The sequence below is a fragment of the Oryctolagus cuniculus genome, chromosome 3, assembly GCF_964237555.1.
Source record: "Oryctolagus cuniculus chromosome 3, mOryCun1.1, whole genome shotgun sequence".
In the NCBI taxonomy this organism is placed as follows: Eukaryota; Metazoa; Chordata; class Mammalia; order Lagomorpha; family Leporidae; genus Oryctolagus; species Oryctolagus cuniculus.
The window spans coordinates 24,520,518-24,538,792 of NC_091434.1; the positions used below are offsets into that span (position 1 = coordinate 24,520,518).

At 41.6% G+C, this 18,275-nt stretch overlaps 1 protein-coding gene across 6 annotated transcripts in view; it reads left to right on the forward strand.

Moving 5' to 3' along the window:
* Nucleotides 1–2,191: 2,191 nt before the first annotated feature.
* The window catches only part of BARD1 (BRCA1 associated RING domain 1), an 82,597-nt gene continuing 66,513 nt past the window's right edge, over nt 2,192–18,275 (forward strand). For 2 of the 6 annotated variants that reach the window (XM_051848237.2, XM_051848239.2), the window contains exons 1-2: nt 3,191–5,680; nt 12,451–12,507. Coding sequence is in view for 2 of the 6 variants with exons in the window: in XM_008259118.4 (XP_008257340.4) it covers nt 2,417–2,559; nt 12,451–12,507 (200 nt within the window). In the remaining 4 variants the exon portion in view is untranslated. The other 4 variants (XM_008259118.4, XM_017343084.3, XM_051848238.2 and 1 more) reach the window with 4 other exon arrangements.

Consider the following 18,275-nt stretch of genomic DNA (forward strand, 5'->3'; position numbering starts at 1 on the left):
AGAAGGAAGGGTTGGAGCATGGGTGGGAGAGGAGTGTTAGGGGGGAAGTGTCACTATGTTCCTACATCCATATATATAAAATACTTGAAACTTCATAACTTAAATAGAATTAGAAAAATTTTAAAATATAAAAAAATTATCAATACAAAAAAATGAATGGGTATTGGAGAGGGAGGAGGAGGAAGGATGGGGGCATGAGACAGGGGTAGGGTGGGATGTATCACTGTGTTCCTGAATTTGTATATAGGAAATATATGAAATTTTCACACCTGGAATAAAATTTAAAAATAAAAAAGTTCAGTATTATTATTTAATAAGTAAAGCACTAATGGTGCTGAATATAAAATATATAAATTATCTTAATTTTAGCTACTAGTTACTGAATACTTATGATGTCCATGGTTTTACATTTAAACTCATTTAATAATACCCCAAATCTATATGATGAAATTTTTTTACATGATGAAGTTTCCTAGAATGTGCCTTCTCTGTTGGTCTCTAAAGATTTTTTCCAAAGACTTATTTGTTTATTTGAAAGGCAGACTAGGAGAGAAAGAGAGAAACAGCACATGCGAAAGAGATTTTTCATTCGTTGGTTCACTCCCCAAAAGGGTGCAGCAGCTGGGTCCTGGCCAGGCCAAAGCCAGGAGCCAGAAACTCCATCAATGTCTCCCAGCAGCAGCCCAAAAACCTTCCCAGACACATTAGCAAGAAATTAGACTGGATTGGAACTGGGGCTCTCATACAGAATGCTGATATTGCAAGCAGTACTTAACCCGCTGTGCCACAACCACAACAGGGCTCCCACAGCAAAGATTAAGCAATGACTTACCAGGATTAATAATCAAAGACTAATTTCTTGGGTGTCTCTCATTTTTTTAAATAGTTATTTTATATGCCACCATAGGTCTAGTTAAAATACCTTAAGACCTTTTATAGTTTTACTAATTCTGTTGCTTCATTTTGAACTCCTTGAGCCTTCAGAATTTAATGTAGCCATTATGGATCACAAAGATCTGCATTACAATCCTGTCTCTGTCATTATCCCTGGATAAATGAATTAGAATTTCTGAGCCACACCAGCATAGTCTTGTGAATGACACTGCTTTACCTCAGGCTGTTATAACACCACAGTTTGGGTAGCTTAAACAACAGACATTTCTCTGGAAGCTGGGCGTCTGAGAGTAGGATGGATATAGGTAAGAGGTTTCTTTGCCTCCTTGCTGTGTTCTCTGTGTCAGAGAGCAAGCCAGTACTTTCTTTTAGAAGGACACCAACACCATTATGGGGATTTCATCCTCATAATCTCATCCAAACCTAATTACCTCCCAAAGGCACTACAACCAAATATTGAGGGATTCAACTTCGTTGAAACAAACATTCAGATTTTAATACCCACTGCATGGGGTTCCTCAGGCTTAGACTAGATAATAAGAAAGCACTTGTAACAGCGCCTGTCTACAGTCCAATGTTTGAATAAATACTGAGACCCTACACGGAGCCAAGCATTGCACCTGCGCATCCCAGTGCTGTATTGGGGAACAAGTCAGATGTAGCCAGTCTCTGGATATTTGTAAGTTTTGGAATACAGGGGTAAACGCGCGCGTGCGCACACCCACACACACATGCATATAATACAGATCGCGGTGATACAAAACACCTGAGGGAAAGACTTTGCAATGCTTCGTTATTCCCAAGTATCATTATCCTTAGAGAGCCTCTCTCTGATGATTACTAGCTGTGTTTTAGTTTGGCTTTCTTGGTTATACTTGGTTCATAGCCCACAGCTGGGGCGGGAAGGAAACACATACTCTTGAGAGGTACCTCAGCGTCACAGCAAAGCTCTTCCAAGTTCGACAGCAGTCCCAACAGCGCTCTTCACAGAGAATGCTCAACCAGAACTTTCTACGTTTGTGAATTTTCCCTCAGTTAAATCCGGCCGCAGGTCCCTAAGACCACTGCTTCCCAAATTCAGGGGCTTGCCTTTCCTCCCTGGCTTTACGCTTTCAGGCGAGCGCTCACTACTTCGGGACCCGCCTCCTTTCCCGCCAACTTCGGGCGCCCACGGGCCCGTGCCCCGCCCCTCTGGGCCCGCGCGCACCCGGGCGTGTAAGCCGCTACCCTGATAGGTTCCGTCCGTAGGCCCCGCCCACCCCGCCCTCCGGCGTGCTCCCGCGGCCCCTCCCCTCCAGGCCCCGCAGGCAGCTCGGGCTCACGATCACGCCCTGATCGACCCCGTCCGCAGACTCCGCCCACCCTGTCCATCAGCGCGCTCTCACCGCCCCGCCCCTCCCGAGCCCCACCCCCCGCCGTCCCGCCAACCCAAACGCGGGAACCGTTTGGCTCGGATCTTGTCGGCCGCCCTGGGAGCCCGCCGTCGCTTCTCGGAGGAGCCTTTCCCGCGAAAGCGGGGGCGATGCAGGGGCATCGGCAGCCGAGGGTCCGCTCGGGGAACCTGCCTTGGCCCGCGCCAGCCATGGATCCGGCGGGCGGTGGAGCCTGGGCCCACAGCCGCGCCGCGCTCGGCCGCCTGGAGAACTTGCTGCGCTGCTCGCGCTGGTGAGGACGGAAGTCGGAGGGGGTGGCCGCGAGGCCGAGGCCTGGGGCGGGAGGCCGTTTCCAGATCTGCCGTTGCCTGGTGCCTCTCAGTCCCTGCCCAGCGGATCTGGTGTGGGTCAGCCCTCCCTGGCCCCCATTCTTATCCTCCTGGGCGGCTTTCCTGTCCCCTTGGGCTCCGAGCCCAACTTCCAATGGCAGTTGTGCAACTTCAGTGAGGCGGAGCGGCCTGGAGGTGGGGCTTCCCCGACCCCGGCTCCGCAGCGCGATCCGCGGGGCCGGGGCGGGGCGGGACACCCAGGCCCGCGGACTTTGAAGCAGCCGTGGCGCGCTTTGCTTGGGTGGCTGTGTTTGTTGGCATGTCCCCTAGCAGCTGCCTGAGAGGGGACAGCGCGGAGTGTTTGGGGACCTTTCTTAACGGGAGTTTGGAGGTTGCCCTGTGATGGGCGCCATCAATCCAGTTCTCATGTCCTTGGATGGCCCAAAGACTGGCGATCTTGCAGCTCTTAGATCTTCCATCCGCTGGCTCACTCCCCCAAACGGCCGCAGTGGCCCCGCGGAGCAGGCAGAAGGCAGAAGCCCGCAGTTCCATCCTGGAGCCTAGGCGCTGCTTTCCCAGGCACGTTAACAGGCAGCTGGATCAGAAGTGGAGCAAGCAGGACCGGAACTGGGTGACCCAGGCTGGGGCTTAACCTGCTGCGCCGCGATGCCGGCCCTGTCCCACAACTTTTCATAGTATAGAAACTAAGAAGATTTATAAAAACCAAGGGCTTGGCTCCGTTTCACTTCTAAAAGGACTCACTGAGCACTTGCTGTATGCACGGCTCAGTATTTCTGTATCAAGATGGCTCTGGTGGTTTTTCTGTTTGCCTGCAGCTGTCATGACCCTATTTCTTTCTGAGGATCTGTTTTGATTGTTTTCACCCCTGATTTCCAACTTGCAGAATTTTATTGCTGCTGTTAAGTAGTGTAGCACGTGAAGTGTAAGTAACAGCAGCCTTTTCTTTAAAAATGAGAACTGAGCTGTCACAGAATTTTGCATTTATAGTTTTACAAAAACTTAGTGTCTGTGACAAATGACATTACACTCCCTAAAAATTGATGCTTTTGCCAGAATGAGTACATGAGGATATCCTGAGTTGTGTTTTCCACAGTACAGGGTTTGTGCATCTGAGAGTAAGAAACATGTAACTGTGCCTGCTAGTTGTAATAACATAAGCAATTATAGTCAACAACTTAATAGTTTTAATAGAAGTTAGACATTCAGGAGGCCTTGTCTACGTGGAAGCTGAGAGCCTCACTTAGACTATAGAGTCAAAACTGAGTTCAGGTTCTAGCTTGGGTGCTATTAAGAGGGCCTCATCATTCAGCTGCTCTGTGCCTCAGTTTCTCCTGATAGACTATAGAGTCAAAACTGAGTTCAGGTTCTAGCTTGGATGCTATTAAGAGGGCCTCATCATTCAGCTGCTCTGTGCCTCAGTTTCTCCTGAGTAACAATGATTTGATCAATTGTATGTGTAAACTGTTGAGTGTGGTAGCTGTTGTGAAATAAATAATACATCATAAAAATAAAAAATAATAAGATCTGTTCTTGCCAGATGACGTGGGAGAGAGAAAACAGGTAATTGATATGAGTAATCTATAGGCGGTCTTGGAATCTAACAAAGCCAATTTCACTTTTTATTCTCTACCAGATATTTTCCAGTTTTTAAATGAAATGAGTAGATAGTAAGAGCCAAAAGACTGAAGATAGATATTAGCCATACCCAGACTTTTAATATAGCTCATCCAGTTTGCTAGTGAATGATATTGAATGCTAGTGAGTTTTTAAAAATTATTTATGATGGATAAACTATATCATAACTTTTTCTTATAATTCATATTTTCACATAGGCCTTGGCAAATTTTTTCTATAGCATCATAATATTTCAGGCTTTGCTGATTTTTTTTAAAAGTGCTAATTTGGGGTGGGGGAGAAATCACCTATTTTAAAAGATATAGGGTTACCTTGTAACTTTTTCCTAAATGTTGATTTAAAAGAGCCAACTTACCACTGTCAAAAATGTTAAACCCTCCTACCCCTAAAATATGCCAAGAGGTACCTAGTGATTTACATTCACAAAACAGTGTTATATGACACCTGGGGCTTTTATACTGCATCTCTTATTATTTCCTGCATCCTTTAGGAACACCTTACCTCTGTGCTTTCTGCCAGCTTCTCAAATAAGATCTTCCTATCCCATTTTCCCAAATCTTTAAAGAGATTCTATCTGGTTGTAAGGTTTGGTCATAACACAAATGTCACATGTGGCCTCCTGAACCTTTGCATCAGCTTCACCTTGAAGCCATACTTATGTTAAAGGTTAAGGAAGGATGCCCTGTAATGTTGTCAGCGCACCTTCACCAGCAAGTCAAGCTTGCTGATCAGAAACAACGTGCTCCCCAAGACAGACGGCAGCTGGGCACGCAAGACAGATGACAGCTACAAGCTGAATGTCTAGGAAATCAGGGTAATCACTAGCCCACTGGGTAGAACTCTGAAACTCTGTCAAAGGACATACTGACACAGTTTCAAATAATACCACACTGCTTTGAATGGTAGGCAGCAAGGCAAGAAGCAGACCATCCTGAGCTGCTCCTTCCCAGCAGTGACATCTACAAGGGCAGAGGGAGACGCAGAAGCAGAGGCAGAAAGGATGATTTTGTGCCCTTTGGGTAAAGCACAACTCATCACAAGTTATTCACTAGTGAACGTGTCAATTTTGCAGACACAGCAGGGGAGAAAAGCAAGATCATTTTTAAATATTAAAGTCCGTGTGTTATAAAATTTTACACCAAAAATGATTTTCAAGCATAAGATATTTTACCCATTAAAACAGAGTTTGGCAAACTGTTGCCTGAGTCAAGCCAGAAGCCTGTTTTCACACAGCCCCTGAGCACAGAATGTTTTTTACATTTTAATGTATTTTACATTTTTATTTATCTGGTTTATTTGAAAGAAACAGAGAGACCTCACATCCACTGGTTGACTCTCCAAATGCCTGCAATAGCTGGGGCTGAAACAAGCTGAAGCCTGGAGTCAAACACTCAGTCCAGGAGTCCCACGTGGTTGCTAGGAACTCAGGTACTTGAACTATCACCCACTGCCTCCCAGGGCATACATTAGCAGGAGGCTGGAATTAGGAGCTGAGCCAGGACTCAACCCAAGCACTCTGATATGGGACGTTAACCAATACACCAAATATCTGCCTCTGTATTCTCTTCTGTGTCGATACAGCATAGTGTGCTGGTTAAGAGCCTGGATTCTCAACTCAGATTCCTTGGCCTCAAATCCTCAGTGTTTGGAGGCAACTTTTTTTCATCTGTCAGGTGAACTAATCATAGTTTCTAAGTTATTATGGAGATTAAATGAGTTAATATTTATAAGATACTTAGAGCATTACCTGTTTTGTGTTAAGAACTATATAAACTTCTATAAAATAAAGGGTAGATTGCCTGACTCAAGTGTTTATCTCTCACCTTTCTTCTGGAGTTTCAGATGTTCAGAGGCATTCTTACCGGCTAGTTATCTTTTAAATGGGACGATTGCTTCCTTCTGTTTGCTCTGGCTGGTTATTCATTAGAGCAACAAGAATCCCTGTGGCACTACATGGTAATAGTGTTGTATAGTGTCTACCCTTAAGGAGTGTATGCTTAGTTGTAAGGGCTAAAATGTACACACAGTTCAGGGTAAATTATGATGAGGGCCAATGGGATGTGGGATGTACTTAGATGGGGCCAGTGGAGGAAAGCTTCATGGGTATTTGAATTGGGCCTTGTGGTATATGTAGATATTTATAAATAGAGACAGGTGGAATACTGTTGGCAAATGACACTGTGCTAAAAATAATTGTAAAATACATGTGGAGTGAGTCAAGTGGCATGAAGGTAACACTAGATCAAATGATACAAGGACTAGTAGTCTAACAACTCTAACAACAAAATATTTGGTTGGTTCACATAGTTAACTTTCTAAGGAGAGCAGTTTGTATACCTTTTTCTGGAACTCTGATATCTTCATCTATAAAAAGTAAAGTAAATTAGTGGGTTTTTTTATTTTGTTGTTTATTTAACTGGCAGAGAGACAGAGATCTTCCATTCACAGCTTCACTCCCTGAATGTCCACAACAGCTGAGGGTCAACCAAACTGAAGCTAGGAGCCAGGAACTCAGTCCAAGTACCCTGTATGAGACTCTCAAGTATTCGGCCATTACCTGCAGCCTCCCAAGGTGCACATTAGCAGGAAGCTGGAATTGGAAGCAGAGCCAGAAATTGAACCCAGGATTTTTAATGTGGGTTGCAGGCATCTCAAGCAGTGTCATAACTGCTACACCAAATGTCCATCCTTGATTTTAAGTCTCCCTCCAGTTTGCAGATTTCATAATTATGTGTGTCCATTGGGTATAAAATATTGTTTAAAATTTTTTTAAAGATTTATTTATTGTATTTGAAAGGCAGAGTTATATAGAGGCAGAGGCAGAGAGAGAGGATGGTGGGAGGAGGGGTAGAAGTCTTCCATCCACTGGTTCACTCCCCAAATGGGAGAGCATGGATTTTACATAAGTGATGAAATGGAAACTAACATCCAGGAATTTTTGTGGTTGTCTTTCAGTGTAATTTTTGCTATATAATCTTGGAATAGATTTTGTATAGTATGTTACACTTGGATGGATTCTGAAGAAAAGGAAGTGTATTCCAGGCTGAGGAGAAGAGTCTGAGCAGAGTTGGGGATTTGGAATTGGATATCTGAGAATCATTACAGACACTGGCCCAGCCAGAGCAGAGCTTTTCTTGAACAGCGATGGGAAAAATGTTTGCATAACTTGAGTACTACCAGAATGTGAAGACCATCTTAGTGTTACATTTTCTAAAAATTGAAAACAATAAATGTATGTGTGAAAAAATTAAAATAACAGATATCATCATTAAATGCGGAATGAATGAATGAATGAATGAAAAGTCTGAATCTTCAGTACCTCTTGATTCTCAATTTTTTCTCTGTGTTCATTTTAGCATTGTGTGCACCAAATGAGAAGACACTGCATGGCAGGTCTCTCTCTCATGATTTATTAACCACTTCCTCCTGAGAAAAATGTTTGTTGTTTCTAGCCTTTTGTTAGAACAATCAGTGCTGGAGTGAATATCCTTAAAATGTGCTTTTATATCAAAGTTTTATTTAAAAAAATAGTCCTTTATTCGTTTGAAAGGTAGACAGAGAGGGATTCTTCATCCATTGGTTCACTCCCCAAATGTTCACAACAGGCAGGCTGACTTCAGGAGTTCAGAACTCCGTCTGGATCTACCATTTGGATGATAGAGACCCTAAGTTATTGAACCATCTTTGCTGCCTCCCAGGGTGTGTGACCCTAAGTAGTTGAACTATCACTGCTGCCTCCCAGGGTGTGCATTACAAGGAAACTGGAAATGGAAGCTGAAGTGGAACTCAAACCCAGTTACTCCAGCATAGAATGCAGACACTTCAAGTGGCATCTTCACCATTGTGCCATTCATCATATTTAAGAAACATTTTAAATCAAAACTGTACATGAATGTAGTTGATAAAGTCAATAGAGAAGGTCTGTGTTGAAAACGTGTTGCCTCATCCTTTATCACCACTAAGTTCTATACTCTAGACTACCCTTTTCACCTGTTTTAGTTTTTTCAAGCATTTATCTTTGCATAGATAAACAATATAGTTACACTGCTATTTTTTTATCTTTTTTTCCACTATAGACATTATTTCTTTTCTTTGTACTCAAAGATGTGTTTTCTTATTACCTATTCTCTGTTAACTTTGCACTAAGTGAGATGACTGGGTATAGAATTTGAGTAAAATATTCAGTTGTTATTTGGAAGATCTTGCTCCACTGATGTATAACATCACTTTTCACTGAAGTCTTATGCCATTCTGACTGCTTTTTAAAAATATATGTGACATCTGAATTCTATTATTTCTTAATCTCTAGAAATGATGAGAATCTTGTCAAGCTACCTTGGTGTTTCAAAGTTTCATTTTTGGTTACAAGTGTATCTGAAGGGTGAATTTCAGGCAATATAATTGTTTAGTTAAAGTTGGGTTCACTTAGAATTTTGATAAAAACTCTTAGATATAGCTAATCTTATTTTACTTTAGAATATTTTCTTACCTAAGCTCTAGCATTTCTCACAGAGTCTGGCTTTGGATTGGATCAGTGTCTTCCTTTGCGTAGCGTGTCTAAACTTTCTGCAACTCTTTATTGGCATTCTTTTGAAATTAGCACAACCCCCTAACACTGTGACTGTTACACCTCTCTCCTTGTTCCCTCCCCCAGTGTACACAGGTGCATGTGTATACACCCATGCACACACACACACACCTACTTATACAAATTTCCTGTATCTTTCCTCACTTATTAATGACAAAAATATATTCTAGCTCACTAATTAGAATAAGTAGTAAAACTGAGCCATAATTTGTAGATGTTAAATCATTGCTAATTACATGATAACATCTTATTGCTAGAATGAGGGGTAAGAACTATAGATAAAATATTCAGAGTCAAGTTAGAGAGGAAACTTAAAAGAAACAGATCACGGCATTTATTTATTTTTACTTTTTAAAGATTTATGTTACTTATTAAGAATGACAGATAGAGAAAGGGAGAAACAGAAGAGATCTTCTGTCCACTGGTTAACTCCTCAATGGACTGACCAAAACCTGGAGCCTAAAACTCCTTCTGCATTTCCCGAGTAGGTGGCAGAAGCCCAGGTAATTGGGCCATCTTCCACTGCTTTCTCAGGTGCATTAGCAGGGAGCTGGATCAGAAGTGGAACCAGCTGGGAGTCAAACTGGTACCCACATGGGATGCCAGCATTTCAGATAGTGGCTTAACCCACTGTACCATAATTACTCCCATTCCCCCCCCCCCTTTTAAAGATTTATTTTATTTACTTATGGAGAGGCAGAGAGAGAAAGAGATCTAGAATCAAGGCACTCAGTCAGTTATTACCAGAGAAAGCCAAAAGATTGTGGACTGCATCCTGGGAGGTATGCCTACCTTATGAAATGGGAAAAGCAGCAGTTAAGGTAATGCTGAAGTAGGTAGATAGAGTGTGCAACAAGAAAATTAAAACTCAGTGTAGGGCAAGGTTTCAGAGAAAAAAGCAACTCAGAATTATTTAACAGGAGACTGACGACCCAACAATGCTTTGGAGGGTAGTTCCTACAGAGTGGTAGGAGGTAAAGTTAGGAAGGTAAGGATGTAGGAGTGAACACACGTTTAGGAACTTTTTTTCATTCAAGAAAAGAAAGCACTGGGGCAAATTGAGACTGGGCCAAGTATATTTTTTAGGTTTCCTATACATGTTTAGAGGTGACTTGAAGAAGAAAGGCAGGCCACTGCTGTGACACAGCAGGTTAAAGCCCCAGCCTGTGGCGCCGGCATCTCATATGGGCGTTGGTTCGTGTCCCAGCTACTCCTTTTCTAATACAGCTCTCTGCTGGGCCTGGGGAAGCAGTAGAAGCTGGCCCAAGCCCTTGGGCCCCTGCACCTGTGTGGGAGACCTGGAAGAAGCTCCTGGCTTCTGGCTTTGGATCAGCTCAGCTTTGGTTGTTGCGGTCATTTGGGGAGTGAACCAGTGGAATGGAAGACCTCTCTCTCTCTCTCTCTCTCTGGCTCTACTTCTCTCCGTAACTCCTCTGTCTTTCAAATAAAATAATCCTAAGAGAGATATTGAAATAAAATATAAGTGACATTAATAAAAAAAGAAGAAGAAAGGCTACTATAATGATAAGAATGGAGTATGTTAGAAGGGAAGATCATGACTGAAGGAGATCTTAGTCTCTGAGACTGGAGGGGAGGTAAGATCAGTGGTGAAGAGATAGGAATGTTTTGGATAGTGAAAAGTTCATACATTTAGCTCTACTAAGCTTAATGAAATAAAGGAGCATGGAAACTGATTGTTTTGAATAAACATCAATTCATTTGTTTACCCAGGGAACACCCAATACCTCACTTTGGTAGAGATACAAAGAGGAATAAAGAGACCAGTTTATGTATCTTTCTACATTTTATATTGATATTCATATGCTTATCCAGCATTGTATATTGATATTCATGAGTGTCTAAGAGATTAGCAGAATAAGGGTGTTGGCAAAAATGGCCCTGAAGCAGTTAAATTTATGACCTGGGTTAGATAGGTGGGGAATCCAAGGAGCTACAGGACTGAATGGAGAGCTCTCTTGATCAGTAGCATGAAGGTGCAGGTTTGGGCAGGATACTGCAATGAAAGAGAGGAAGGCTGTTAATGCTAGGAGGAAGTGAGATAATACCACTTTTGAGATTCTAGAGGCAGAGCTGGAGTGAAGTAGAACTGAACTTATTTGATTGGAAAAGAAGTTAGGTTTGCAAGGTCAAATAATGTACAAAAATAGGAGTAGCATGAATGTTGTAAAAGCAATCATTTTGATTACTGTAGTCACAGAAGGCATATTTTTATCAGTGCATTCTTTGTAGTGTGAAAGAAAATTCAGATACTATGAGTTTTTAAAAAGTAATGGGTTTTATGCCAGTTAGCACTATTTTTAGTATTTTGAGAGTAATGTAGGTGTGTATTCTGTTTTCAAAGTTCTTTCTAAAAGTTCAGTTTCACTTTAATGTTCATATCTATTAGAATGTGCTATTTGATACTTTGAATCATTTGAAAAATGCAGTCTTTTTATTTATTTATATGTAATATGTGTACAAATATAACTGGTGTAAATACACAAATGTTCTAGTGGTAGTGTATTAAAGCACTTTATTTCTCTAGTTTGTTCTTGATATGTTATGTTCACTGAGTATAATGATTTGATGGATGTTTATTAGTAAGTACCTGTGCCTTAAGACGCTCAAGCGTAGTAGGGGTTTTGATAGACAACATTGGGGGTATTTTGTTTTTCCTTCTCTTCCCTTAATTATAGTGAATCTCATTCAGCCTGCAGACTGCCAACTTTGTATATTTTTCAGTTTTTCATTATTTAGTGACTGCCAGGCTACTTTATAAAGAAAAGATGTGTATTTTGTCTCAGTGATTTGGAGGTTCCCAGTCTTAAGATTGGGCAGGCCCCATTGGTTTATTCTCTGATGATGGCATTCTTGCTGCCAGAGTTCTGAGGTGGCAAGAGACAGAGCATGTAGCCATCTATCTCTTATAAAGTCACTAAGATTTGATCACGGCATTCACCCTGATGACCTAATCCAGTCTAATTACTTTGAAAGGTCCTACCTATTAAAAATGTAATTAAGCTTTCATCCTCTCAGTACCAATATCATGAGACTTTAGGATCAAATTTTATGAATTTGTGGGCCAAATCATACTCAGACCATGGCAAATGGTTTACTTGTGCCACTCCTTGTTTGCACCTGCTGTTCTAGCATATGATCCAGTTGTCAGCCGCTTCATTGTCAGAAATGTTCTCATTTGGATAGTGTATATGTGATCATTCTACTTGTGGGTCATATTTTGAGATATGTGGTCTATACTTTAATCATTAAATAATGATGTACTTTAGTAGTTGAAAGAAGAAGCCTTTAGTTGGTTTTACTGCTAAAAGGTTTTGAGGTCCTTGAACGCAGTTGTTCCTTTCTTCAACTTACCAGCAAATACATCATAAAAAGTGTTAAATATGGTTGCTATTTGAATTCAGCAGGTGTGTTATGACAGAATATTTATCTGAGACATAATAGCCTTTCTAATAAATGCATCCTTAAAAATTTCGCTTTGAAAAAGAGAAATATGTAAGGTAGTATTGGGTGTTGGATTTATGAAATGTTAAACATGAAATGTTTATCTAAAAATGACCTAAGTCTTGATTGTTTTTCTTTTTTCAAATAGTGGTAATATTCTGAGGGAGCCTGTTTGCTTAGGAGGATGTGAACACATCTTCTGTAGGTGAGTAATTATGGTTTGATACATGTAGTATAACTCTATTTTTTGCTAGATAGCAATTATGTAATTATATTGAGAATAATAGTACTTACTATTTATGTAACTTTCAGAGCCTATAAAGTAATGTACTGTGTATTGTCTTTTTTTGATCCTTGTAACTATCTTAATTTACAAATAAGAAAATCAAAGCTCAAACAGAATTACTTGTCCAACATAGTAGTTTTGCTAAGCTTGGGGAAAAAATTAATGTCTTTTATATAATTCAAACACATATTTTCTTTAATCTTCAGGTTGAGTTTTTTTTTTTTTTTTCCCTGAGTTTCTTTATGTGAAAGAGCAATAGAAAGACAGAAATATCTCCCATCTGCTGGTTCACTCTCCAAATGCCCGCAATAGCTGGAGCTGATCTAGGCCAAAGCCAGGTGCCAGGAACTTCATATGGGTCTTCTACGTGGGTGGCAGGGACCCAAGTACTTGGGCCATCATCTGCTGCTTCCTTATTCCTGTATTCATTAGCGGAAGTTGGGTTGGAAGTGGAGGAAGGGCTCCATCCCCCTCTCCAATATGAAATGCAGGTGTCTTGAGTGGTGGCTGTTTTGCCTCACCAGCTAAGTCTTGAATCTAATCTTTGAATATTATGTAAGTTCTTAGTGTTTATTGTATTAGTTTACCAAGGCTACCATTAGAAAATACCAAAAATTGGATAGTTTAACAACAAATTTATTGAGTCACAGTTCTGGGGGCTGGAAGTCCAGCATCAAGATGTTTACAGTATTGGTTCCTTCTGAGGGCTGTGAGGGTGGATCTGTTCCGTGCCGCTCCCTGGCTTCTCGTGGGTTGCTGGAAATTGTGTCACTCTTGGGCTTGTAGCTGTATCACTCCGATCTTTTCCTTCACATGCACATGGTGTTCTTCCTTGAGTTTGGGTGTGTTTGTCTCTGGGTCCAATTTCCCCTTTTTATGAGAATACCAGTTGTAGTGGATGAGGGTTCATCCTGATGAGCACATCTTGGAGCTGTTTTTGTTTTTTGTTTTTAATTTGTTTGAAAGGCAGAGTAACCAGGGAGAGACAGAAATCTTGTACCTGTTGGTTTACTCCCCAAATGGCTACAAAAGCCAGGTCTAAGCCAGGAGCAGAAACTCCATCCTCTCCTCCCATGTGGGTGGCAGGGGTCCATCCTCCACTCCCTTCCCAGACACATTAGCAAGAAGCTAGATTCGAAGTGGAACAGCCATTACTTGGTACTCTGATATGGAATGCCTGTGTTGCAAGCTGCCCACTGGAGTACGATGCCAGCCCCTGATGGTTTCATCTTAACTTGATCATCCACAAGGACTATTTTTTTTTTTTTAAGATTTATCTTATTTATTTGAAAGAGTTACTGAGAGAGGGAGAAACAGACACAAAGAGAGATCTCCCAAATGACCACAATGGTCAGGCCTGTGCCAGGCTGAAGCCAGGAGCTTTATCCAGGTCTCCCACATGGGTGCAGGAAACAGAGCACTTGTGCCACCTTCTACTGCTTTCCAAAGCACATTAGCAGGGAGCTGGATCAGAAGAGGAGCAGCTGGGGCATGAACCAGTGCCCATATGGGATGCTGGTCTCACAGGTGGAGGCCCTATTTTTAAATTAGCTTATATTCACAGGTACAAAAGATAAGACCTCAGTATCTCCTTGTGGTAATCGGGAGTGAAGCTGAGAGTTGAACTCAGGCACTCTGATATGGAATGTGGACATCGCAAGTGGCATCTTAACTGTGGCCTGAATTGCCTACCCCATAGAGTTTAACTTATGTTAACTTATGAATACATGGCTGTCTGGCATAAACAAACTACATTCTGAAGTGTAAGCATATTTGAGAATAATTTGGTGTGTGACTTTATTGGGCTGAGAATCTATGGGAGATAGGATGCTTGAGGTCCAAGATTTGTTTCTAGAAACATCTGTTACATGGGGCAGGTCCAGCATGAAGGTGTGGTCGGAAATAGTATCTTTTGCCTACCTGTTGTCTCCATCTGGATGACGGGAAGGCATTTTGCACTTCATGTGTTCAGAGCAAATATCTTGGTCTTCTTCAATCTGTTCTGACCTGGGACATTGTCATCACAATAAATGATACCAGTGAGTATGAAGCTGCTCAAGTAATAAAACCTTATTGTTCTTTTGTCTTTTTCCCTTGTCACTAAGTTCTGAGTTGTACCTCAAAATGTTCCCTGAAATCGTGAACTTTCACATAAGCCTCCATCATATTACTTCTCTTCAGATTGTTGTAGTAGTTCATAACTGGCCTCTCCTTTTTGTCGTCATTACTGCTTCCCTATTTCCTGCATTCTTATCAGTGATTTTGTTTTATAGAGTTATTTCATCTTTTTGAAAGACAGAGTTAGAGAGGGGGAGAGGGAAACTGAGAGGGAGAGAGAGAAAGATCTTCCACTTGCTACTTCACTGCACAAATGATTGCAATGGCTGAAGCTAGGAGCCTGGAGCTCCATCTGGGTCTCCAATGTGGGTTTCATGGACTCAAGCACTTGAGCCATTTTCTGCTGCTTTCCCAGGTGCAGTAGCAGGGAGCTGGATGGAAACAGAACAGCCGGACTTGAACTAGCACTCCAGAGTGGATGGTGGTGTCTCAAGCAGCAGTGTAACACACTGCACCACAATGCTGGACCCCTCTTATCATAATGTTTTAAAAATATAAATCATAATTACCCTACTTCAAATCCTTCCATCTCTTTCTATTTCCATTAGAATAAAATCCAAATTTTGTATTCAGGAACACAGTACCCTGCGTGTCTCTTAGGCCTCACTTTGCTATGGGTCAAACTCTTTTAGCCACCTTCTTTTCTTTATTATTATTTTATTTATTTATTTGACAGGTAGAGTTATAGACAGTGAGAGAGAGAGAGACAGAGAGAAAGGTCTTCCTTCCGTTGGTTCACTCCCCAAATGGCTACTATGGCTGGCACTGCGCCAATCCGAAGGCAGGAGCCAGGTGCCTCCTCACAGTCTCCCATGCGGGTGTAGGGGCCCAAACACTTGGGCCATCCTACACTGCCCTCCTGGGCTACAGCAGAGAGCTAGACCGCAAGAGGAGCAACTGGGACTAGAACCTGGCACCCATATGGGATGCTGGCGCCACAGGCGGAGGATTAACCAAGTGAGCCACGGCACCGGCCCCTAGCTACCTTCTTTTATTTCATTAAACACACTTGACTTGTTTCTGTCTCTGAACTTTTGCAGTTGCTATTTTTTTCTGCATGGGATATACTTCTGCTGAATTTTTTTGAGGGTAGTTTTTTACCAGATACATTTCAGCTCAAATGTTACTATCTCCAAAATGCTTCCCATTACCTCTTTATGAGTGATTACCATCTCTTTCCACCACACCCCCCACCCCAATGCCCACTGCAAGCCATTTATTTTGTTTCAGTGCAATAGTGATCACTGGGTTAATGACAAAGCAACTAGAGCGTAGTGCCTAGTGGTAGGCAGCTAGGGCCTTTTCTGCTATGAGTCTATTCTGTTGTGATATGTTGTTTTCAGATTGAAGTCTGTGACGATAGTCTGGCATGTCAGTAGTTGTGAAAAGGAGAATTTCAACAGCTTTTTTAGATCATTATGGATATTCTTTTTTGATACTAAACCAAAATTTGACAAGTACTAGTTTCTTTAAAAAGGCTTATCACAGTGTGGAATTTGAAAATATATCAGTAAATTTTGTGTCCTGTTATATTAAATTGAAGTGGTTTATCCTGTATTTTGAATTAGTTTTTCACCCAGCATGATTTTATAGCATCATACATTGGTCACTTGGGGAAATATTGGATCACTGAGTAACGATTTATCGAGAAATGCCATATTTCTCTAGTGTTTTTGATTAATGTATATAAAGTAATTTGAAAGTAGTTTACACATTGTAGGAAACAGGCTGGCATCTGTATTTTGAAAATCCATAAACCAAAATGCTCTGAAATCTGAATCTATGAGTGCTGGCATGATGCTTTAAAAGGTTCAGATCCTGGATTTTTGGATTTTTCAGATTAGGGATGCTTAACCAGTAAAGACCATGCACATATTCCCAAAATAGGGAACTCCAAAGTTTGAAATACTTTTGGTCTCAACATTTTTGGATAATGGATATTCAACCTGAATGTCAGATAGATTATTCTTAGTAATAGGTGCAATGCTGTGTAAGTGACTTAACCAACTGAATCTTATTTTTCCCATGTGAAAATGAAGTGGTTTTTGATAAGTGAATCTCAGATTGTTTTTTATAGATATTAATGGTAACCCTCAAATAATTAAGTGGTGCACAATAATAGATGATTTAAATAACCTGAATAGTCACTTGTGTTAGGATTACAAACTGGGGCCGGCGCTGTGGTACAGCGGGTTAAAGCCCTGCCCTGAAGTGCTGGCATCCCATATGGATGTCAGTTCTAGTCCTGGCTGCTCCACTTATGATCCAGCTCTCTGCTATGGCCTGGGATAGCAGTGGAAGATGGCCCAAGTCCTTGGGCCCTTGCACCCATGTGGGAGACCTGGAAGAGGGTCCTGGCTCCTGGCTTCGGACTGGCACAGCCCCTGCCATTGTGGCCATCTGGGGAGTGAACCAGAGGATGGAAGACCTCTCTCTCTGTCTCTACCTCTCTCCGTAAAAAAAGGATTACAGTTAGAGTTCCTAATTATGAACAAACAAACTCACAAAAGTTCCTTTGCCTAGGAAATTTGACATTTATTGAGCTCCATGACATTTTTGAGCTAGATGATTACAAAGGTCTTTCCCAACACCATTATACATTACAGATTCACTTTCAACATTTTTTAAAAAATACTTTATATCAGGAATCATGCTAGGAGCTAAGGATACAACAACTAGAAATGGCATAGTTTTGTATAAGATGATTCCTATTGTAAGAATCCTTTGTGTCTGCAAATGAGTTGAAAGAGTGGGAGGAGATGTGGCTTTACAACCCATTGTATCACCTAATCTTGCTGGAGCCCAAGTGGAGGGCTACAGAAGGAGTGTATCTATAGGGTTCTTATTTTGGAAGTCACAGGTGGGTTTTGGGCAATTGTGAGCCCTGTAGTAGTCTATTTTCTGTTGCCAGTAACACAAACTGGATCAGTAGTAAAGAAGGGGAGTTCATTTTGCCTATGGTTCAGGAGGAACAAGGCTGCATCTGTATTGGCACAGGATATCATAGAGCAAAAGAGAGCGGAGCACCTTTGTCTCTTCTGGTCTATTTCCCTCTTATAAAGCCACCAAAACCTACCTCACGGTCTCTTGACCTTCCCTAATACCTCAGAATGGGAGCCGAACCCCTACTCATGAAGCCATGTCTAACCATGACAACCCTCCTCTTTTTTTCAGCATTGTGTTTATGATTTAATCAGATTTACAAAGGGTTGATAATCTCAAAAGTTAGTAAGACCTTTCTATTCCAGCTGTGAGACTAATATTTATTTAACTCACAGTCATTGAGAATATGTGGGTTATAAACTGTCAGAAAGAAACAAAGATCTTTTTTTTTTTTTAAAGATTTATTTATTTGAAAGTCAGAGTTACACGGGGCTGGGGGGGTGGTCACTCTCCAATTGGCCACAATGGCCAGAGCTGTGCTGATCTGAAGCCAAGAGCTTCTAGGTCTCCCATGTGCGTGCAGGGACCCAAGGACTTAGACCATCTTCTACTGCTTTCCCAGGCCATAGCAGAGAGCTGGATTGGAAGTGGAGCGGCCGGGTCTGGAACCGGTGCTTCAGGCCAGG